This window comes from Sus scrofa, chromosome 2 (genome assembly GCF_000003025.6).
Source record: "Sus scrofa isolate TJ Tabasco breed Duroc chromosome 2, Sscrofa11.1, whole genome shotgun sequence".
Taxonomy (NCBI): Eukaryota; Metazoa; Chordata; class Mammalia; order Artiodactyla; family Suidae; genus Sus; species Sus scrofa.
The window spans coordinates 12,174,704-12,196,946 of record NC_010444.4 but is presented as its reverse complement, the minus strand read 5'-3'; the positions used below and the strand labels follow the sequence as shown (position 1 = coordinate 12,196,946).

Genomic DNA, 22,243 nt, shown 5'->3' with positions numbered 1-22,243 from the left:
GGAAGTCTTACAGCTCATGAATTGGAGTCCATGGCTGACCTCCGATTAAATGCATCATCTCCGAATTCAAATGTTAACATCCTCCCTTGCTTCTTTATACACATAAGCATTCAGGTGAAGATACTTGATGAGGCACATAGAGAAAAGACACCACCCTCATGCTTTAGGCCCTAGGATGATGTTTGCTTAAGAAAAAAAAAAATCACCACCACTATCCAACCCTTCCTCCAACCTGGTCCACGTAGCTCTGTTCATTTCTTAGCCCAGAGACCTAAGAAAGTCACAAAGTTGTACCTGCTATTGGTTGCACTTAGGAAGGCAGACGTGAAGAAAGGAAAATGAAAGACACACGTGATGGGCTGGCTGGAGATGAGAGCATCTGTTTCCAGGGAGGACCTAGGCTGGACTCTGCTCCTGCCCTTGGTCAAGGGCGTCTCCAGTCACTGCAGCACCTGGAACCAAACTCTGCCTCTCATCCTGGACCGCCTGGTAGCCCCTGTTCTTGTACTTCCGGGTGCCATAGATGGCCAGGGCGATGACAGCTGCCAGGACGGTGGTGACCCCCAGTGTGACCCCAGCTGCTGCTCCTCCAGACAGGGCACTGCCATCCCCATGGATGACCTTCATGGCCCTGCGAAGCTCCAGCGGCTCTCCCAGCTTCCACCGGTGCGTCTGGGGATCTTTAATCCAGGAGCTGGCAGTCTCAGTATTTGTCACCATGACAGTGTTGGTGGCAGCCTGACTCATGAGGGGTGGTCGGGTGTAAGGTGGAAGCCTGGCAGGAGGTAGAAACCCTCCTGTAAAAAGCCCAGACTTGACACAGTAAGATACTTGGCACCCATCACTGATGAGGGCTAGGTGTTGGCTGAAACCCCCCGGACACTTTTTTAGAGAAGGCGCCCCTAAATCTCCAGATATGGCAGGATCCACCAGGGGGTTCCCGACCACACAGCTAAAGAACCCGCCAAAAGGGACTGAAAACTGGAATCCCAACTCGTAGTCCTGCGAGGCACATATCTTGAGGTTCTCAAAAAGTCTCAAGGGAAAATAGCCAGCTGGACACGACTGTGCGTTTGTCAAAGGGTTGATGCTCTTACTGCTGAAGAGGCCCCCAAAAAGTAGCCCTGAGTTTTCTGACACTTGGCCACTGGCCACACACCAAAAAGCCCTAAACTCAGCCTTGGCCACCCGGAACACATCTTCACACACCGTCTTGCAGAAAATGAGGAGAGTGCACTTCTGTGAACACTCCAGGCGGTTGTAACCCTCCTCATGGGTCTGGGTCAGCAGGCGGATGGGGGAGTAGCCAGAAGGGCAGGAGAAATCACCTGTGAGTGGATTCTTCTGCTCCAAGTTTTGGCAGAGTTGGACAAACTCATTCCCTGAGAGCTGGGTGCATTGCTGATAAACTCCACCAAAGGAGAAATTGGTCATTTTCCCCTCACAGGAGCCATCATCCACGTTGGCTTGGAAATTGAAGTTAGGCGAGTTGAGATCTGTGCAGCCAGGGTAGGTGTTGAAGGTGTAATAGCGTCTCACAGCTGTCTCCACCGTCTTTGACAGCTTTTTCACCAAGGGCCCTGGCAAGTCAGGCAGCCTGTCGGGGTTGATGAAGAAATGCAGAGGCAGGCCAGCACGGTCCACGGCCACCAGGTGGTTGGTGATGCCCTGCTGCCAGGCTTGGAGGGTGATGCCTGGGTAAAAAGGGAGCCCTCCGATGCTTTGCACCCTGGAGTTGGTTCGGTTGGAGAGGTAGTTCTTGGTGAAGTCATTCTGGGAGATGTAGCTCTCCTCAAGTTTGAAGTTCACGATGTTTAGGAAGGTGATTCCAGCAGATGAAGTCACAGCACTGTGGCTGCTCTGGCTGTCCTGGAGGAAGGAGGATCTGATGTGGTCCTCCTGAATGAGAGTAGCGCCCGCATCCACACTGGTGATGACATGGGTACCATAGTTGAGGACCAGGAGTTCCGCCAAGTAGGTGGCCATCCGTGTCTGGTTGTTCTCCAGACGTTCAGAGATGTCCATGAGCTCCTTTTTAAACCCCCAGCTTAGTTCTGCATCTGGGTTGATTTTGACCGTGTAGACCAGGTTTCTTAGCTGAACCTGGGTAGTCACAGCTTGATCCTTCACCTGGAGGCTCTTTATCCTCTGGAACTCAGGTGAGAACTTGCCATTGACTTTGGAAAAAAGAGAGAGCTCCATGTTGATGGAGTAAGAGGTGGTGCTCTGGTAATTGACCCAGGACTCAAGGATTTTTGAGTTCATCTCCAGGTTGCTCTGTTTCTGGGGAATGGTGAAGATCTCGTCAGGGACAATGTACTGTCCATCCTCTGTGGTCTTGCAGTGGGTGTACGTCAGGTCCATCACCCGTCCCATGTCCACATTCCGAAGATTATCCCAGCCACCTCCTGGTAGGACTTCCAGGACAGGTAGTTTTAAGGCATTCTTGCATTTTTGAAATCCAGCCTCAGCTGCCTCTCCCAGAGATGTGTCCGTTTTAGCCCACACTGCCACTGCCCAGATAAGGATGGCACCCCTGAAGCCGTTCATGGCTCAGACAGCCCCAGCCTGTCACGTCAGCCCTCAGCAACAGCCAGCGAGCTCTGTGCAGACTGAACTGCTTGGAAAGAAAGTCGTTGCTGAAACAAAAAGTTCAGCAGTTCTAAAGCCACTGGTTCCTCTTTAGGCTAGTCTAATCGCAAATGGGGAAATGAGAGTGAGTTGGAATACGAAGGTCCATCGATGTGTTGAAGAGCATTGTATTCTACTACATATGCGAATGCAGCCCCATATCCATAATCCTGAACTTCCCAGAGGTTCCCTACTTCCTTCAGCCCCAAGCTGGCTACTCTGCAGCAGTAGTGGACACTTAGAAAAAGTACAACCCCATGCTTTACTCTTAACTCCATGTGAGATTTCTGGCTTTGAAAGAAAGCTTGGATTTTGCTTTTTTTTGGTTCACTCTCTTGATATTTCAAATTTTCCCTACCTCCTCTCTCCTGGGACTTCAATACCAGTTTCCTTTTCCTGTGTGTAGGGGTTGGCAATAAGTTGGTGCCTATTGCTTTTATTGTTTCATTTCATTGTTAAGTTCGTGTAACCAGCATAGGTGCATCAAAATGAATGTAGCTCTTCATGACTCAAGTTTTCTAAGACAACAGCTCATTTGTTATATCATTAGGAGAAGAAAATTTCATGACTTTGCTTTTGTGTGCTAATGCTAAATCAGTGTAGGAAACTGCACGATTTAGAACAGTGTTTCTAGGCCATTGATCGAGAACCAGGCTTAACTGAAGCCCGGCTCTGTCAACTCTTTGGGACAACTCATACATTGAGTGGTACCCAGGGAATCCATAGGAGTTCACAGAAGCTCTCAATTGCACCCTCATGGTTCCCCAAATCATACCATGAACCAGAGGGAGTGCTGAGCCTGAAAAGATCACGTTTGAATTCACAGACAACCTGTATGCATTCTGAAAAGGTTTCAAGGAATTGTATTATAGCACATTATCACTGATGCAGCTGACAAGTGTGTGCAGAAATAATGAGGCCAGTTTCCCAGCTTCACAGGCAGAGCATCACTAATTATTCATAAAACCATGATGGTGTTCCGAAAACCCAGAAATACCATATTCTGGGTCTATTCATGCCTCAGTTATCATGCTCTGGGGAATTCATTTGCACTCAAGGGGGATTAATTAATGAACCAGTATCTGTTTTATATTTGGCTAGAGAAGCAAGTCTCTATGCAGTATGTCCTGGTTAATTTGTAAATCATTTAGCTATAAGTTTATAGCTCAGTAGAATGATCCTAGAATGAGAAAAATTAGAGTTGAATACCTTGCATATTTCCAAAAAGTCTGTTGAAATATCCACATACTTCCCTTCAAACTACTTCAGGGCTAGTTCATCAGAATCAGACAACTCTTACTGTTTCGGAGACCTACTGACAATTTCTTACTTTTTGCTTTTTTTTTTTAATAGATTGTGATGAGACCTCATTCTGATTTAATGAGAATGCAAGCAAAGTAAATATAGATAATTCTATATTCAAGTGTTCCTATATCTCTAAACACCTGGCCATTGTCTTTGGGGGACGCTGGTAACAGTTTTCCTCTTTATTTTTATCGTAGCAAAAAACTGAAAATAGCTAAAAGAGCCAACAAGAGTGAAATTATATCTCATCCATAAGACAAAATATTCGGCAGACATCCTAATTATATATTCAAAAGATTTTAATAACAAAGAAGATTCTTCAGCCTTAATGTTAAGTGACAAAAGCGTGATATACATTCAAGATGACCTCAGCTATGTACAAACATAATCAGGGGACCAGCCCATTGATGGCAATTATATCTAGTTGGTAGGCGTTATGAATTATTTAATTTTTTTCTTTTTTTCTTTGTTTGTTGTGTTTTCGGTAATGAGCGTGTTTTTACTCATTTTGACAATTTTTTATTGAGAATCTACTAAAATGCAGGGATAGATAACTGTTATTTTTGTACTCAGAAAAATAAGCAATAAATATACATTTAAAAAACAAAAGAAATCAAATATTTCTGGAATTTTCATATGCCAGGGCCTATGTTTTCTGTGCTCAAGGAAGTTCTCTTTTCAGTTCACAGAGAAACAATAAAAGAGGAAGTGCAAATGTTGGGAATTTCGGCTCAAATTAAATTTGCATGCCACCAGCAGGAATTGCTGCTCATAGCGGTCAGGTAGGAGGAAACGACCTATAGAAGTTTGACCAGAGCCCGCCACCCATTCCTTTCCCGCTCTACTCTGCTCACCAGTAATTTTTTCCACTATTTCTTGTGCTGAACTGCAGAAGCAACCGCATAAACCCTCCAGATGGCCACTTTCAAGGGCCTGGATCTAAAAGCTCCACTTTGGTCTTTAAAAGATAAAAGCAACTTTTCTACAAAAGTTATGCATCTGTGTGGCAGGAGAGTGATTTCACTTCCTCCAAAAAGATGTGAGAGGGAAGTCCCACGCCTGCTTTCTTTCTCAGTTTGAGCACGTGCAACTTTGAGACACCAGCTCATGCAGAGCCAAACCGTGATTCATGTCTGAGGTTCAGCTCTGCGGTCTTGGAGCTGGCCCATGAGTTCCTTACTTCTGCATTTCATCTGCACTCTGAAATGGGGGTGGTGGGGGAACGCTGGGCTGTGTTTGCTTATCCCCTGTCTAGGCTTATCCCCTCCCTTATTTTTAGTAGACATCAGGGAAACTGGGTTTAGTGGAAGTCTAAAAACTGAGGGTTGCATAAACCCAAAATGGATGAGAGACCCATGACTTTGAAAGAATCTAGAACAACTTGATTCTGGAAGATCCAGGAGGTATCAGTCACAACGTGATGGGATTTTCTTTTCGAAAGAGTTGATTGCTCACCTGATGTTCTTGGAATTGCTTTGTCAGCCCCTTCCCTTCAGAAACTGTCCTTCCCATCAGGACTCTTTGTATCCTGATCCCAAAAATCAGAACACAGTGGCTTCTTGATTCCTTTCCATCTTGCGGGTAACAGCAGATGGCCCATGGGAAATTCTACATATTCCCACTAAACAGTCCAGACGTTGGCAGACTTGGCCATCTCATTTCTTTCCTCTATTAGCATTTGTCCCTCACATTTTTTTCTAATTCTTTTTCTCCTCATCAACTTTCCCTTTCTGCTCCTTTTTTTTTTCCCCTTTGCTGTTTCCATATTTAGGTTTAGAGGATGCAAGTCTGTGATTTAAGGTGATACTTCCACTCTACTGAAGAAGGAACTTGATGCGGCAAAGATGTCATTTTTAGGCTGTACCACCCCTGGTCCATGCCATGGAAGACATCACTAATCAATCACTCCATTCTTTTCCACTGAGCTCTGGGACTGCCTCAGGATCATTCTCAGCACAGTTCATCCACCCCTTAAATAAATGCTTATTGAGCATCTTTTGTCAGGGACCCATTGTCAGTATACATTTTTGGAGTAGCCAAAGTCAAAACTTTATACTTTTTTAAGAGTCTATTTGATGCAGGGTGAGCTCTTGGACCACTGCTTCCTTTTCTTCTACTCTCCGAGTTAAACTCCACTGGATTGAGCCGTTAGGACCACTTCCCCTTCTGCATCTGCTTTCAGGTTTCCTAATGACGCCAGTCTAATATAAAGAGTGGCTCTTGAATTCTCCTTCAGCAGAAAACAACTAAACAGAGAGCTTTGCCCTCAATAGAACTGTGAGCACAGTGGAAATTCTTTCAGGTCCTCTTGCCTTAGTTCCCGGGTCCTTCCTGTCGTGTAACTTCCCCTTTGAGGAGAATTTGAGTAAAATAAGTAACTGGGTGGCATCTGATCTCTCTGGGTTAACCGCTGGTAGAGAGCATATTTCTATACTTGTAACACAAAACCAATCTAGCATTCAATCTTTCACTCTTTCATAGTAGGATCTTCAGATGGACTTGAGTAGGGGCAAAGAAAAAACACCACCATTTTTCTTTCTACCTGAAATAACCATGAAAACAAGTGAGTTATGGGAGGTGGTTCTTCTGTCAGGGAACGATGCAGAATTGAGAGCTCCTTTAAATATGCTATTGTTTTTGTGACTTTTTTTGGTGATCTACATATGAGAATAAGATCATGGGCTGGCTTGTGAGTCCATTCAGTTTCTTGGCTTTGTTCTGCTTTGTTTAGTCACTCGAAGTATCTTGTGAAGTAAAATTCATATTTTATGGCAAGACAAGAAAAATGTAAACATAAAAATTCTTCTCTGGTCTTTGACCTGCTCTCTCCCCTCACTGCCCATTGTGTATCTGCATTATGCATTGACCAGAACTCCCCCATTGGCAGGTGTACCTACTCAACCATAAAGAGCAACATTATCCTAGCATTAACAAGACAGCTCCTTAAAAGATAACTCTCCTTCTTGATCTCGTAAGGGGTCACGTGATCCACCCTGATAATGCTCAGATCTGGATTATGTGAACCATCAATACATCATTTGATGCACAGCCCTCTGTCACAAAAACTTACATAACTGTGCCTTGACTTCTAACGTGTGAACAGTTCTCAGAGCTTTCTAAGATGCTCTTCCTGGGTTATAATCCTCAAATTTGGCTCAAATAGAGTTTTCCATTTCTTTCTTAAATTGACTGATTAATTTTTTAGCAACAACTTCAACAACTGATCCAATGTACATAGATGTGAAATAGAGCTTTCAGAGTTGAAATATAGGTAACATCCTGGCATCGTATATGACCTCGAGCGAGTTCTGGAGTCTCCCTAAGCCTCCATCTCCTCAACTGTGAAACACCTCTCTGCTGCAGATGAAATTGCTAAGAGGATTGACAGAAACCATCCATGTAAAGCTCTGTATGATCCAAGCAGGAGCACAATGTACATCAGCTTCCAACTTTGCTAAACCTGTTGCTGCAGGCTTCAGGCTGACCCTGTAGTTCAATCCTTGTAGAAGGGGAATTGGAGAAAGGCCATATTAGAGCATCTAAGGAGCTTGACTTTTTTCCCATCATCCACTTAACAGCACAGGAAGTTGTACTGACTTGGAATATTTTTTAAAATAATATCCTGAACAAAGTCATGCATGTATTTAAGGAAAACAACTTAGTAGCCTTATCATCTGGATTAATGACACAAATAAATCAGAAATGATTTACTGAAGAATTCATCCCAGGAGTCTCTTAGGGTGGTATTAACAAACTTTTTCTGTAAATGACCAGCTAGTATTTTTTTTAGGCTTTGCAACCAGATGGTCTCTGTGATGTCTACTTAAATCTGCCATTGTAGAACAAAGGAGATGATATGTAGATGCGTGGGCATGACTGGGTTCCAATAAATCTTTGCAAAATACAAGGAGGGGCTGGATTTTGCTTGGGGTCTGCAGTTTACTGTCATCCAATTTAGAATCATAGCATTATGGAATCCCACATTGGAAAGGACACTTCCTCTCAGCCAATGCTTGAGCCTCATCCAACGCAGTCTTACCAAATGGTCATCCAGCCTCTGCTTAGATGTCTCCGGGGCAAGGTGTCTCCTTACCTACTGCCTATGGACAGTTCTGATTCTTAGAAAACTGTTGCTTCTGCTGAGCCCAGATTGTCTGTATGCCCCTCCACTGGCTGAGATCATACTTCCGTGCTGTGGCCATCTTGACAGTGAGGCTATACACCAGATGCAAGCAAGAGAAGGTGGTTGGCTTAGATGCCCACTAGCCTGGAGGGTGTGACTGTTTATCTTTTTTAATGACTCCTAAGAATCTATAAAACTATTGGACGAGGGTCCCAGAGATCTCCTTCTGGGCCTCATCATTGGTGGAACAGGAGGAATTTCAGGGGGTTCCAGGGCAGAGGCTGGAGTGGATAGGGTACTTGGTGAGCTTGGAGAAGCACATATATTTATAAGAAGAAAATATTTCAATATCCCCACGACTTATTCCCATGAACACCAGCCTTTCCTAGAAGATCATCTGGCACCCACCAGGTAGCCAATAAATATTTGTTGAAAAGATTAACTGAATAAATGGACAAATGCAATCTTAGAACACATGTATTCATGAGATTCAAAAACAGTAGTCGAGAGCTACAAGTCCAGGTGACAGGGGCCAAAGGACAAGACATCCCATTAAGGAGGGGTATTTAGTTTATATTTGGAGCTGACAAGAATCCACATACCAGAAATTATTTTATGCCAGCATTCTGAGACCTGTCAAGACAGGTGCAAATGGACAAACATTATATGGTTCCAGTTACATGAGGTACCTAGAAGCAGCTAATGCTTAAAGACAGAGAGTAGAAGAGTGCTTACCAGGGGGTGGGGCAGAAAAGAATGAGGATTGTAAATATATAAAAAAATTTTGACAATGTATATTTGGTGTTGCAGAGGCAAACTCAAACGGAAGATCACCTTTGGAGATGCAGGCAAACATACAGCTAAAGGCAGTTACACATACCTGAAGTCCTCTGTCTAGGTGCTGAGCAGTGTGTGGCGTTTATTCAGATTGAGTTAATCCCCAGATTCTCCAGGCTAGTTCTTATTTGTCCTTCACATTTCAGCTTAATTCACATTTAAGTATGATTTTTCCTAAATGCCTCCTTTGGATCCACAGGCCTAGGTTGTATCAGACAAATTTATGTGCCTCCCTAGATATCTTCAGCTGCATCAGCCTCCCAAGTCCTTGGCTACTTCCCCTGTGATCCTCCAACCCCTCACCTCCAAGACTACTTGACTTTTCCCAAGAGGATGTCCAGGCTCTGGCATTGTCTCCACCTGCTCCACCTGCTCCATAGCTCCCGTAGTCAAGTCCAACAAGAGAGGGTTGCTAGATTTAGGGAATGCAAATGTGGGATGCCCAATTAGGCTTAAATTTCAGACAAATAATATTTTTAGTATAAGTATGCCACATGCAATATTTGGGGGCAAACTTATGTTGAGAATATATTCATTGTTTATCTAAAATTCAAAATGAACTCAGCATCCTAGATTGTATCTGGAGATCCTAAACCCTACTGGACCCAAAGCGACTTTGGTTTCTTCCTCACCTTTGAGCTCAGATGAAGCATGGGGCCACCAGATATGGAATATGGTGTCTCGAGTAGTTGGTCAAAGAATACCCAGAAATATAGAGGGCTTAATTCCACATGCCGGCAAACATTGAGAGATAGGAGGAATCTGGCAAATAATTTGATTTTCCTTTCTCCCTCCAGTAAACTGTTTTTTTTGTTGTTGTTGTTGTTGTTGGTTGTGGTTTTTATTTTATTGTATTGAAGTATAGTTGATTTTTAATATCACGTTAATTTCAGATGGCCAGCACAGTGATTCAGTTTTTTTGTTTTGTTTTGACTTTTTGTCTTTTAGGGCCATACCAGTGGCATATGGAGGTTCCCAGACTAGGGGCCAAATTGGAGCTGTAGCCACTGGCCTATGCCAGAGCCACAGCAATGTGGGATCTGAGCCGCATCTTCAACCTACACCACAGCTCACGGCAACACCAGATCCTTAACCCACTGAGTGAGGCCAGGGATTGACCCCATGTTCTCATGGATGCTGTTGGGTTTGTTAACCACTGAGCCATGATGGGAACTCCGTGATTCAAATTTACATATGCATTTTTCAGATTCTTTTCTTTTTAAGTTATTAAAAAACATTGGGTGATATTGAGTACAGTACCCTGTGCTATCAGTGGACTGCTTTGATGACTGGTGATTTCGTGTGCTCGGTCTGAATTCATTTGCATGACTAAACAACTGTGTCTTTCCTTAAGCTGTGATCAGCTCAGGAATATACCCTCTTAGACTTGCTTTGTCTCCTTCATTGTCTCATCTCCCTTTTCCCCTTATATTTGCTGCCCTGGGATTGTACCTGGCAATGAAACATGAATTAGAGCATTAATCAATATTGTAATGTCCCTCTTAGGTGCCCCACAGCCTCTCTTGCATTTATCACTGTCTGTTTTAGTGGACTTTTGTTTGACTCTCTCCTCTAGTAAACAGTAAACTCCTTATGGGAAGAGATCACATTTTTTTTTTTTTTCGATTCATCATTGTATTACCTGAGGCTGGTGCATTATCTGGTACATGGTAAATGCCCAGTCAATACAGGTTACTATTGAATGAACAAACAAGTGGATAAAGTCAGTAAAGCTGATAATACTTATAGAACAGACTTTGAGTGGCTGGGAATGAATACCCAAGCTGAAGGAAAATTATTATAGGATTTTGGTTTCAATTTACATCAGTATCTTTGAGCCCTTGCTCTGAGCCTAGCTTGCACTACTTGTATTTCATATATATATATTCTTTTTTGGCCACACCTGCATCAGGCCAGGGATCAAACCCACGCCACAGCATTGCCCCAAGCCACTGCAAAGACAACACCAGTTCCTTAACCCACTGAACCACAAGACAACTTCATCTATTTCTATTTCTTATTATAAAATGTAATTTGGTTTTTTGGCTTATAATTATACCCTTGGTGAATTTGGGACAGTGTGAGCTAGGTCTTATATAATACATGAATTTTAAGAGCCCAGAGGGACTGTTCCTATGTGTCAAGAGCTAAGGCCTTATTTACATCTGATCTGGTGTTTAAAGCTCTGATCCCGCAGGACTGAACCCATACCTCTTTCCATCCTCATCTTGGTCCCCATCCCTGCCAGGTATCTGCATCTAGTGAGGCTGACCTAAAGGCACTTAGTCCTCATCCCATTCCTTCTCCCTCATCCTCTCCCTCCCCTCTCCCTCATCCTCTTACACAGTGTGCAAGCAAGGCTTGATTGAAGGGTGGGACAGAGGTTGAGAAGGAAAGAAGAATATCACAGAACTTATTTGCCCTATTCTGATAACATTTCTGTCATGTTGGCAGTTGAGGAAAGGGTTAAGGAACAGAAGGGAAGAATAGGAAAGAAAAACAGGTCAGCATAATGCAAAATGAAGACAGAGGAAGTTATGGAAAAATTCTAGTTATTAGAACACCAAACCTTTGCTGATAAGAGTCAGAGCCCTGAATGGGGATTTTCCTGGGTTCTAAGTAGGGCTTTCTGTCCCCTTTTGCTCCTGGTCCTCTCTGAAGCTAGGGAACAAGTCAGTTCCCTTTCTCTGAGTCTCTGTTTCCCCAAGTGTCAAATAACAATGTTTGTTGAGATCCTTTCTAGCATCTGCATGATGTGGGATGCGTGGATCTGCTATCATTTACAACCTGCCTCAACTTGAGAGCTATGGCGGCATTGCTTTATCAAAAAAGTTTGAAAAGACTGTTTCAGACAGGTCACGGCCTGCACCTTCCCCCATTTGTTGCTCCTGCTGATACTTCCTCTTGGTGGTTTATTCCCTGTGTGGTTTGTCATTTGCGGCTCTTGACCTACTTTTCCACTGGGGTTTTCTATAGGAGGTTGGTTTACTCCCTTTGCACCACTGCCCCTCCAAGGTGGTTTTAACTTTGTCCCTGCTGAGGCCTTATACTCATACTGGACCCATGTTTCTTGGTTTGCTGCCAGAGTCCAGCTCCAGCAGCCAGGGATGTTCCTGCGGGATGGACGTGTTGGCGTAAGAACATGGAGATAGCCTCTTTGTCTCTTTTTCAGAGCACTGGACTGCTCACTTATTAATTAAATCAACCATGCTTATATACAATTTTTACTTTCCTTTAGCATACGTCATGCGTTATACATCTGGTGATATTTTTTAACTTTCCACTCTGTCAAAAGTTACCTTATGACCCGGCACATGACCAGGTACATTTGGGGACACAAACAATGCTCTTTTTTGTACTTTCCACTTGACTTTTCAGAATTAAATGTATTCATGTTCATGATCTAACTTTGTGGGTAGCAAAAGCACAAACATTAACTTTATAATTAAAAATATTTCTATGTGTCTAAAACTTAAAACCAAACTATATTCTATGAGTAAAGGTTAATCGTATATATCACAGGTTATTTTGATTCTTATAAAACTAGAAACCACAGCATTGACACTTCTTAGGGTTGGGCCAGCAGGCCTGGCGTAGCAATATACAATTGACTGAAAGTAGGTAATTTCCTGACCTGTATACAATTACCTGGTGCAAACCGCACAGGTTTTTCTATAACTAAAGCCCAATATCTACCCTATTCATCAACTAGTCCCTAGCAAAGAAAAGAGCTACTTGCTGGAGCATGGAGAGACCTGTGCCTCAAGCCTCTCTCTTGTCTCCAGGGTTTTCCACAAGTTAAACAGTAACAGTCTAAATATGAAAGCATTCTATTAGGGTCTGTATAGAAAAAAGGGAGGAAACTCAGAAGTGAATGATAATCATAGAACAAGGGGGTAGTGAGAATCTGTGTGTAAACACAAAGCCCCGATGTTTACCCTCCCTGGGGTCTTTTTCGGGGAACTTTATTTGACAGCAATTTCCCAGCTCTTGCAGTTTTTATTAACAACATAAGCAGGCAGAGAAGAAGCAGGACAGTCACTTTCCCAGACATGCTGTGCAGTCTGGGGTTCTCCGTCTCCTGGACTTCGTCAGGAGGCAGACTTGTACGAACGATCCCAGCAGTTTGGCGTCAATGTGAACTCAGACCTCACATCTGCGTAAACACAGGCTTAGGATTCTACCATCTCTAGAAAGAGGAAAGCATCCTAGCTATTTCCCAAAGGTGGTGGGTGGAGGTTTTTTCACCTGCAGGTGGTGGCTGAGGCAGCCCTTCCTGGCTCCCAGACAGTCCCAATGCCCCTTTGAACACTGCACACAGGACCAGTGGCCTGGATGACCTCCCAGAGCCCTTACTGCTCCAGTACCCTGGTCTGAGGTCTGCATTGGAAAGTCCCTTAGTCACAAGGCTTCAGTGCACTCACTGCTCTGATTTTGAGTTCTCTCTAACACCCAAAGATTTCCCTTCTTGGTTTTGAGCTTGAATCTTTATGTTTGCAGAAATGTGTCTGAGTGCAAAAGGACGAATCTCCCACAGGTGAGCTCAGCCAGCCAAATCCTTTCTTGTTATGATTATTTTGTACAGCTGACTTTTTCATTGATAAAATAGGGGCCCTACAAATATGGGGGCACAGGGGCTTTGGAAAACAGACTTTTCTGCTGTCAACTGCCTTCCTTCCAGTAAAAGAACACTTTCACCAAAGCCTGAGACGCTTTCTCCAGAGGGGACGCCTCTCTTTCCACAGGGAGAGCCAGCCTTCCAGTGCGATCTGCTTTCCTCTCCCTGCATACCTGGAGAAAGATGGAGAACAGATTTCTCATCAAGTGACCAGAACAGAATGTTTCCTGAGAGTGGGGGGAGTGAAAGAGAGCAGCTAGTTACAGCACAAGTGAGATGGAGAGAAAGGAAAATGAAGAAAGCTGAGGTCCTCGGGTGGAGAAAGGTCTGAAACTAATTTTGCAAGAACCATTTCTATCCCTCCTTCCCCTTCATTTTCATAGCGTGTGTGTGTGTGTGTGTGTGTGTGTGTGTGTATAAGTGTGTATTGTGTGAGTGTGTGAGTGTGTGTGAATGTGTGAGGTGTGTATGTGTTTGTAAGTGTGTGTATGTGTTTGTGAGTGTCTATGTGAGTGAGTGTGTGTGTATGTGCATAGAGAAAAATGCGTGGTCAAAACACAGGAGTCAGGAGAACCTAGTTTGAATCCCAGCCTTTTTGTTCTCTTGCAAACGGCTTCTCCTCTCTGGGCTTTCATTTCCTAATTCTAATTCACAAAATTAGAGGATTGTTTTAAATTTGTTGATTATCAACATGATTTTAGAAGCAGAATCCTCATTTCTTTGTAGGGCCGCACCTGCAGCATATGACAGTTCCAGGGGCAGGGTTCAGAGCTGCAGCTGCCGCCTACACCGAAACCACAGCAATACTAGATCCTTAAAACTGCTGAGTAAGGCCAGGGATCAAACCTGCACCCTCCCAGAGACAATGTTGCGTCTTTAACCCACTGAGTCACAACAGGAACTACCGAGAAGCCTTGTTTTCAAATGTAACCTTTCATGGAGACTGGTATATAAAACAGCATAAAAGAACAGCTGCCTCTGATGAACCAGGGCCAGAGCCCCAAAGCCCAATGAATTTGTTTCCTCCTCACAATTTAGAAGAGGCAGATCACTGGGGTTCATGGAACACAGTTTAAAAACAGCCAGTCTGCGCAGTGTCTACAGTTTCTTCCAACTGAGGTATTACAATCACGCTGAGAAGGAGAAAACCTTCCCTAGCCATAAAATTCATGAGCCAGAGCTGAAGTAGCAAGATTTCTCTGAAAACAGGAAGTCAAAGCAGCCAAACAGTGAAGCAAGAGGTTTTATACCGTATTGCATTCTTTCTTATAGAACCTTTCACCTCTTTTTGGGTATGTTGTTGATGGCAACGGCCAGCTGTTGTGTAGTCATGGAACGATCTGTGGGCTGGAATGGAGGGCTTTCATTAGCCAGCTGTGATTCATTTGCAAATTATTTCACCACTCAAAGTCTCAATTCTTCATTTGTGAAAATAGGGGAATGGAATAGACTAGTTACTAGGAGGTCACTGACAGCTGAAAAAGTTCTGAGATACAGCAAATTATTAATGTACTCACAAAAATTTATTGTGCAACTATTATGTGTCAGGCATCACTTGCTCAGCCATGGAGATTATAGTCTATGGGAAGACAGACAGTGACCAATGATGCATTATGTGAAAAGGAAGTGCAGGGTGACCATGGAGGAAGGCCTCAACTTGGACCAGTGGGTCAGGGTGGTCCTCCAAGACAGAGGTGGAGAGAGACAGAGACACAGTGAGACACAGAGGCAGGGAGCAATAAGATAGAGACAGAAGAGAGAAGCAGAGAAAGACATTGAGAGAGAATGGAAAAAATGATGGAAAGGGAGTCTTGGATGACTACGGGTTAGGGAGATAAATTTGATTTGAGCAAAGCAGATTGATACAGGTCACCCAAAGACCCGAAAAGATCTCACTTTCTAATGCACCGACCCGGTGGGTAAAGCAAAGTCTTTGATCATCTTTACATTCTATTTGGCCCAAAATGTTTGTGCAAGCAGTCTGCAATATGTATATATAAAGTATACATGATAACAGATGAAAAGAATGGTTAAAAAAAAAAGTAGTGATGCAGAGTGGAGACAGGAAGAAGAATAAAGGTATGCATCAGATGGACCTAAATTCTACAGATGATGACAGATTTTACTCATAACTTCTCAGCAATCAATGTAGAAAGAGTTTGTGTTTCCCTGTTCAGTAACACAATTCACAGTGTTAATAGGATGGATACAGAAAAAGTGTTGATAGGAAAGTAGCTATTAGAGATTAAAATTCTTCTGAGATCCTCCAGTGTAAACAGTTTGTTGTGGGTACTGATACAATGTAGCCTGCCAACTTTTTTTATCTGGCTTAATCCAGGGGGAGAAGCATCATCCCTTCTATTATCCCCCTAGCCCTAATATCTTGATACATTGCCACTCAAGTCTGTCTTCTTTCCCCAGAGCCTATAGGTCATTTCTTTATCTGAATATAGAGACAGATGCTATAAACTGGGTTGGAGCATCATTGCTATTGTTACCTTTGGGAAACAGTAATTAATTGTTAACTCAATTCTGGCTTTGTTTTAACATTTTGGCTTCTTCTTGTTTTGTGGCCATGTGGGAATAAAACCATTTATAAAATTGTTCCATTAAAAAATCAATTTTTGAATAAAGCCTTTTTTTTTTGTTTGTTTGTTTTTAGGGCCTCACTCGGGCATATGGAGATTCCCAGGCTAGGGGTAAAATCGGAGCTACAGCTGCTGGCCACAGCACAGCTACAACAACACCAGATCCGAGCTGCGTCTGTGACCTACACCAAAGTTCACGGCAACACTGGATTCTCAACCCACTGTATGAGGCCAAGGATAAAACCCGCAACCTCATGGTTACTAGTCAGATTAGTTTCTGCTGTACCACAATGGGAACTCCTGAATAATGCTTTTTGAATTAATGTTTTAAATAAAACTCCTGGTATAGAACTCCTGGCATATAACTCAAGTGATGATCTTATGAAACTAACCCCAACTATTTAACAGAAGTAAGTCAGTTCTCCTTTCTCCTTATACACTGAAATCATGCCTGACTTGAGAAATTAGTCAGTTTTGTGGTTACGGTTGTTGGTTTGTTTTTTTGTTTGTTTTACAGAATTTGCTTTACTATTTTCTTCTTCATCTCTGATGATGCCAAGCATGCATGTGAGAAAGTATATTTTCAATTAATGGCCTTGATGTTATGTAGACATGCACTTAGGATCTCCTTAGCTTGTCAGTGTGTGCCTTTGCGTACATTACATAACCTTCTTCCTGAGTCTTCTGTACTTCTTCTCTTAGATAAAGATGATTAAATCCCTTATTACATAATGTGGTTGTGAGAGCTAAAAAAAAAATTGTGTATATAGAGACTTTCTGTACTATATAGTTGAAGACAATAAATGATCCTAACAGGGTCATTTCAAGGATGAAAAGAATACATTTAAAGAGATATTAGGAAGGAGAAAATCAGTTTAATAGTATCATCCTTTATCTAGGGTATGAGAAAATAGGTGCCCTGTTACATCTCTGACAGGAAAGGCCATTGGTAGCTGCTCTAGAGGAAGCTGGTAGTGTCTGTTAAAATTTTAAGATATACATTCCCTATAAGTAGCAATGCAACTTCTCAGTTTCTACTATAACAGGTACATATTAGTGGGAAGAGTATGTACAAATATGCATATTGCAACACTGTAGAAAGCTAGCGAAAACTGGAAACTACCTAAATGTCCAATAGGGAAGAACAGGTACATAAATTTTGACATATGAATTCTATGAAACATTAACAAGATTGAGGTAGATTTACATGTAGAACATGGGAAAAATCCCAGGAAATAATGATTGAATTTTTTAAAATCCAGGTATAGAATAATCATTCAATATGATTTGATTGATATAAGCACACACAGAGACACATAAAGCAATATTACATATTTTTGATTGGTACATAAAAGAATATTAATAAGCAGAAAAAATATAAATTTACATGACAACATAAACAGTAATTACCTCTCAGGGAATGCATGGTTATGGTTTAAAAGAAACATTCCCTTACCTATAGTGTTTTAATTTTTTTGAAATAAGAAATCTGTGCATATATTATAATGGAAATACGATTTTAAAAACCTACTGAGAACAATGCCTGGTATATAATAAATGCATAAGTGCTAATTCCTTCATTTTGGCATAAAAGTATCTGAATCATCTGCCAAGTGAATTTGGATTTATTTATTCATTTATTAAACAAATATTTATTAACACAGAGTTTATCCCAGTCATGTTCTAAGCTCTGGGGCAATAGTAGAGAGTAATTGAGACAAAGGCGTTAACAACTTGAAGAGAAGACAGAGAACCAAACAAGAAAAAAATAGTACATCTCATAGGAGTTAATAGATGAAACAGAGAATGCTATGGGAATATATTGTAGTAGCACTTAACTTAATTTGGAGGAGTCAGGGTCCAAGGAAGTCTTCACAAAGGAACTTCATATCACAGCCCCTCCTATGCATAAACTGCCAATAATCCAAATAGTCAGAGGATGGATCAAATACCAGCATAAATTGAAAGAAGGATTGAGGCAGAAGAATTACAGCCAAAGTTGATGCAACTTAAGGATGACTGTCACTATGCACCGTGATTTATATATACAACCATTAAAGAAGTAGGATTTCATACTATCTTCCATCAAGTTCTATCCCAACAGATTGGATATAGCTCCCTGTGTTGTAGAGCAGAACCTCATTGCTTATCTATTCTAAAGATAATAGTTTGCATCTATCAACCCCAAACTCTCAGGCCATACCACTCCCTCTCTCCCCACCCTCTTGGCAACCACAAGTCTGTTCTCTATGTGTGCGAGTCTGTTTCTGTTTTGTAGATAGGTTCATTGTGCCATCTTGTAGATCACATATAAGTGATATCCTATGGTGTTTGTCTTTCTCTTTCTGACTTACTTCACTTAGTATGAGAATTTCTAGTTGCATTCACCTTGCTGTGAATATCATTATTTCATTCTTGTTTTGGCTGAGTAGTATCCCATATGTACCACATCTTTGTAATCCATTCATCTCAATGGGCATTTAGGTTGCTTCCATGTCTTTGCTTTTTTTTTTTTTTTTTTTGTCTTTTTGGAGCCATACCCACAGCATATGGAGGTTCCCAGGCTAAGGGTCGACTTGGAGCTGTAGCTGCCAGCCTATACCACAGCCACAGCAATGTGGGATCTTCACCACAGCTCATGGAAATGCTGGTTTTTTAACCCACTGAGCGAGGCCAGAGATCAAACCCGAATCCTCAATGGATGTTAATCGGTTTCTGTCTTGGCTTGTGAATGATGGAAGATAGTATGAGAAAAAGAATGTATATATATACGTATGACTATGCTGTACAGCAGAAATTGACACAACACTGTAAATCAACTAAACTTTAATAAAAATAAAATAAAATAAAGAAGCAAGACTTCATAAATGTTTGTCCTTTGCTCAAGAACCATCTTGTAAAATTGGATCAAAGACAACATAAAATCCACATTCAGTTCTGCAGTAAATTCACTGACTTGGTTGTCCTACCTCAGATTGTGTTGTGGAGATAATACGTGAAAATGAAAGCAGGGGTATCAGAGTCATGTAACAGACTGAAGTCAAATTCCAGAGAGTTGGTGGGAATGACACAAACTCTAGCACATGAAGTGAAAGTAAACTGAAGACAAGGAGAGAACAGAGAGTAAGTCAAATATCTGCGCATGACCAAGAGTGAGAACCAGTATAGGGAACAGGTATAAAACCAGAACTGCCAGAGGATGCCTCCCTTCCTTGAACTAGTTCTTTCAATCAGGTCCTACCTAGTCACTAGGCAGTTTCAGCCATGAAAATTCTATTTACACTCTTTTTATTTTGGGCTTCTCACCTTTATCACTGCTCTTGCCTCACCGTGATTACACAACTTTGGATCTGCTGATTTAAGTCTCTATTTCTGGCCACAGGAGATCCCATGACCCCACAGATGTGACTCTTGGCTCTTCTGCATGTGGTTTACAGGTACCCTCTTGCTTTGTTGACTCTGAGTAACCATCGCTCAACCCAACACGGCTGGGAGTCTCAGGTTCCTAATCCAGAGTCAACTTCCTGGTCAGTATCAATGTTTGTTTAGGTAGGCATCCAAGGCAAGGGAAACAAGAAATTTGTCCCAAATAGTGAATGGATTGGTATGAGTAGTATTTTGTAAAGAGGTCTCTCAGGAATGCTCATGGCCCTGGGGCCATGCCCCAGCTAGCTCTAAGGCATCCTGGACATAGCACCTGAGGCCATAAAGCTAAGAATGCCATGGAAAAGCACATTCATTTTATTTTACAATGATCAAAATGAAACCCTTCCAGTCTATGACAAGAAAAGTAAAAGGAAGAAAACCAACCTTTGTTAAGCCTAATTGTGCAGTAATTATGTAGGTTGAGGATCTTATGTGAAATATCTTCTTTAAGTTATTACTCAGATTCTTATATTACTAATAACAAGCGAGCTGTTTATTATTATGCCAATTTACATATAGCAAAACTTAAGATTTCTTTTAACTCAAGGAACTATAAGACACAGAGGAGACATTTCTACTTTCTCTCCTTGAGTTTTTTTCAATGCATCTTTTATCTCCTTGTTTCTCAGACTGTATATGATGGGTTCAGCATGGGAGTCACAGCTCTGTAGAACATAGACAGCACCTTATCTTGGTCCAGTGAGGAGCCAGCACTAGAGCGAGATATGAGAAGAGACCCAAACCATAGAAGAGAATCACTGCGCTCAGATGAGAGGCGCAGGTTTTGAAAGTCTTTGTTCGCCCTTGGGTTGAAGGGATCTTCATGACAGCAGCAATGATGTAGCCATAGGAAACCAGGACCAGAAGAGCTGATGTCCCACCAGCTGCACACACAACAAGGACGTTCACTACCTGGCTGAGGAAGGTATTAGAACAAGACAAGACCAGCAAGGGTGGCAGGTCGCAGAAAGTGGTTAATGACTCGTGGGCCCACAGAAGTGGAGCCAGAATATAGAGCCAGTTTGGACCAGTCCAGTGAGGAATCCTCCAGGGTAGGAGGGTGGGGCCCATGAGGGCTGTGTAGAGCAGAGGGTTGGAGCGTATTGGTCTTATGCCATAGTTGCCAGGAGACAACACTGCCTCCCATTCCACTGAAGAAGAAAAACTGAGAAGCACAGCCCACACAAGAGACTGTCTTCTGCTCCTTGAAGAAGTCACAGAGCGTCTTGGGAACTATGGAAGAGGCATAGGAAATGTGGACAAAGGACAGGTTACCAAGGAAGAAATACTTGGGGGAGTGGAGGTGCGACTCCATGCTGGTCAGGATAATAAGGGCCGGGTCCAAGCCAGGGCTGTGAAGAAGATCCCAGAAACAATACAAAGAGAACAATCTTCAGCTCTGGATGCTCTGAAAATCCCGAAAGGATGAAACCGGTCATCACGCCGCTATTCCTCCCTGGGGCCATGTATCTCCTCTCTGCCACCTTCAGAGCCTTCAAATGAGATTCCTGGGGCAATGAAAATCCAGGTGACGAAGCCATTTTGTTCTGTCATGGGATCATAGATGCCAAGAGTCAGAAGAGACACTGGAAGGCAAATGTCCTACCCCTCCCAGTGCAGAAATCCCCTCTACAGCACCTATTGGATTTTTTGTAGAGATTATGGAACCCTGATCAGGTTCATTTGTTTATGCAAAAGGGACGTTTCCCAGAATAGTCTGACATTTTTGCATGATCTGTATAATCTCCTTTACTGTCAATGTGTGACTTTATCAAAGGAAGTTATTAATAGTACTTGGACCCCTTTCCCCCCATTGTTCCAAGCACTGTGGTTGGACCCCTTTCCCCCCATTGTTCCAAGCACTGTGGCTGGATTATTGAGGCACTCAGATTTATATGAGATAGCTTTCCTGTTTTTAAGAAAATAAGTCAAAAATTGAAATGCCCAGAGAGGCAATTTTCTTTTTCTCATCATCATGAGGTCTGTTCTGATCAGGTTGTTTGGGGTCAAAGTGTTCTTTTTCCTTAAAACAGTGGAGTGAAGCACAGAGAGATAGGAAAAGCTGGCTTCCCCTTTAGAGAGTAAAGAAAGGCGTAAGGAATGGGAAAAGAATCTGAAAAAGAACAGATGTGTGTATTTATATAACTGAATCACTTTGTTGTACTGCAGAAGTTTTCACAACATTATAAATCAACTATAGTCAATAAAACCTTAAAAAAACTATTTGTCAATCAAACTTTAAAACAAAAAAAAAAGGAGGAGTTGGGAAAAAAGAGTTCAACATTGTGAAATGCTAATGCTCATTTTGCACAAATATTATCAAATAACCTTGCACCATGTGTTTGATAGAGAAATGCAGATGGTGTAAAAACAATAAAACATTATTATTAAGTTCAAAATATTTAACGTACTGAAAGGGACAGTCAGGAAAGGTAAATCACAGCATAGTGTGAAGGTGCCCTAAGAGAAGTATTTGCACAGTGCCCTGGGTCCCAGACATAGTCAGTGGAGGCTCCTGAGAGGAAATTGAGGAGCATTCCAACAAGGAGGAAAGGGTACCAGAATGAAAATTTTGTATGTGAGTGGTTGGCCAGAGTTGACTTGAGAAGTTTATAGAAAAAATGGGGAGAGCATTTGCAAAAGCACAGGTGAGCACAGTGTTTGAGGAACCTTAAAAATGTTAGCAAGGCAGAGGTAAAGAGAGTTAAGAGAAGC

At 42.2% G+C, this 22,243-nt stretch overlaps 1 protein-coding gene and 1 pseudogene across 1 annotated transcript; both read right to left on the bottom strand.

The window, feature by feature from the left end:
• MPEG1 (macrophage expressed 1) lies at positions 353 to 2,644 on the bottom strand. The gene is given in 1 exon segment (NM_001267892.1): positions 353 to 2,644. A coding segment is annotated over 1 exon segment (2,154 nt). The 5' UTR covers positions 2,551 to 2,644; the 3' UTR covers positions 353 to 396.
• On the bottom strand, positions 20,071 to 21,246 carry LOC100524847 (annotated as a pseudogene).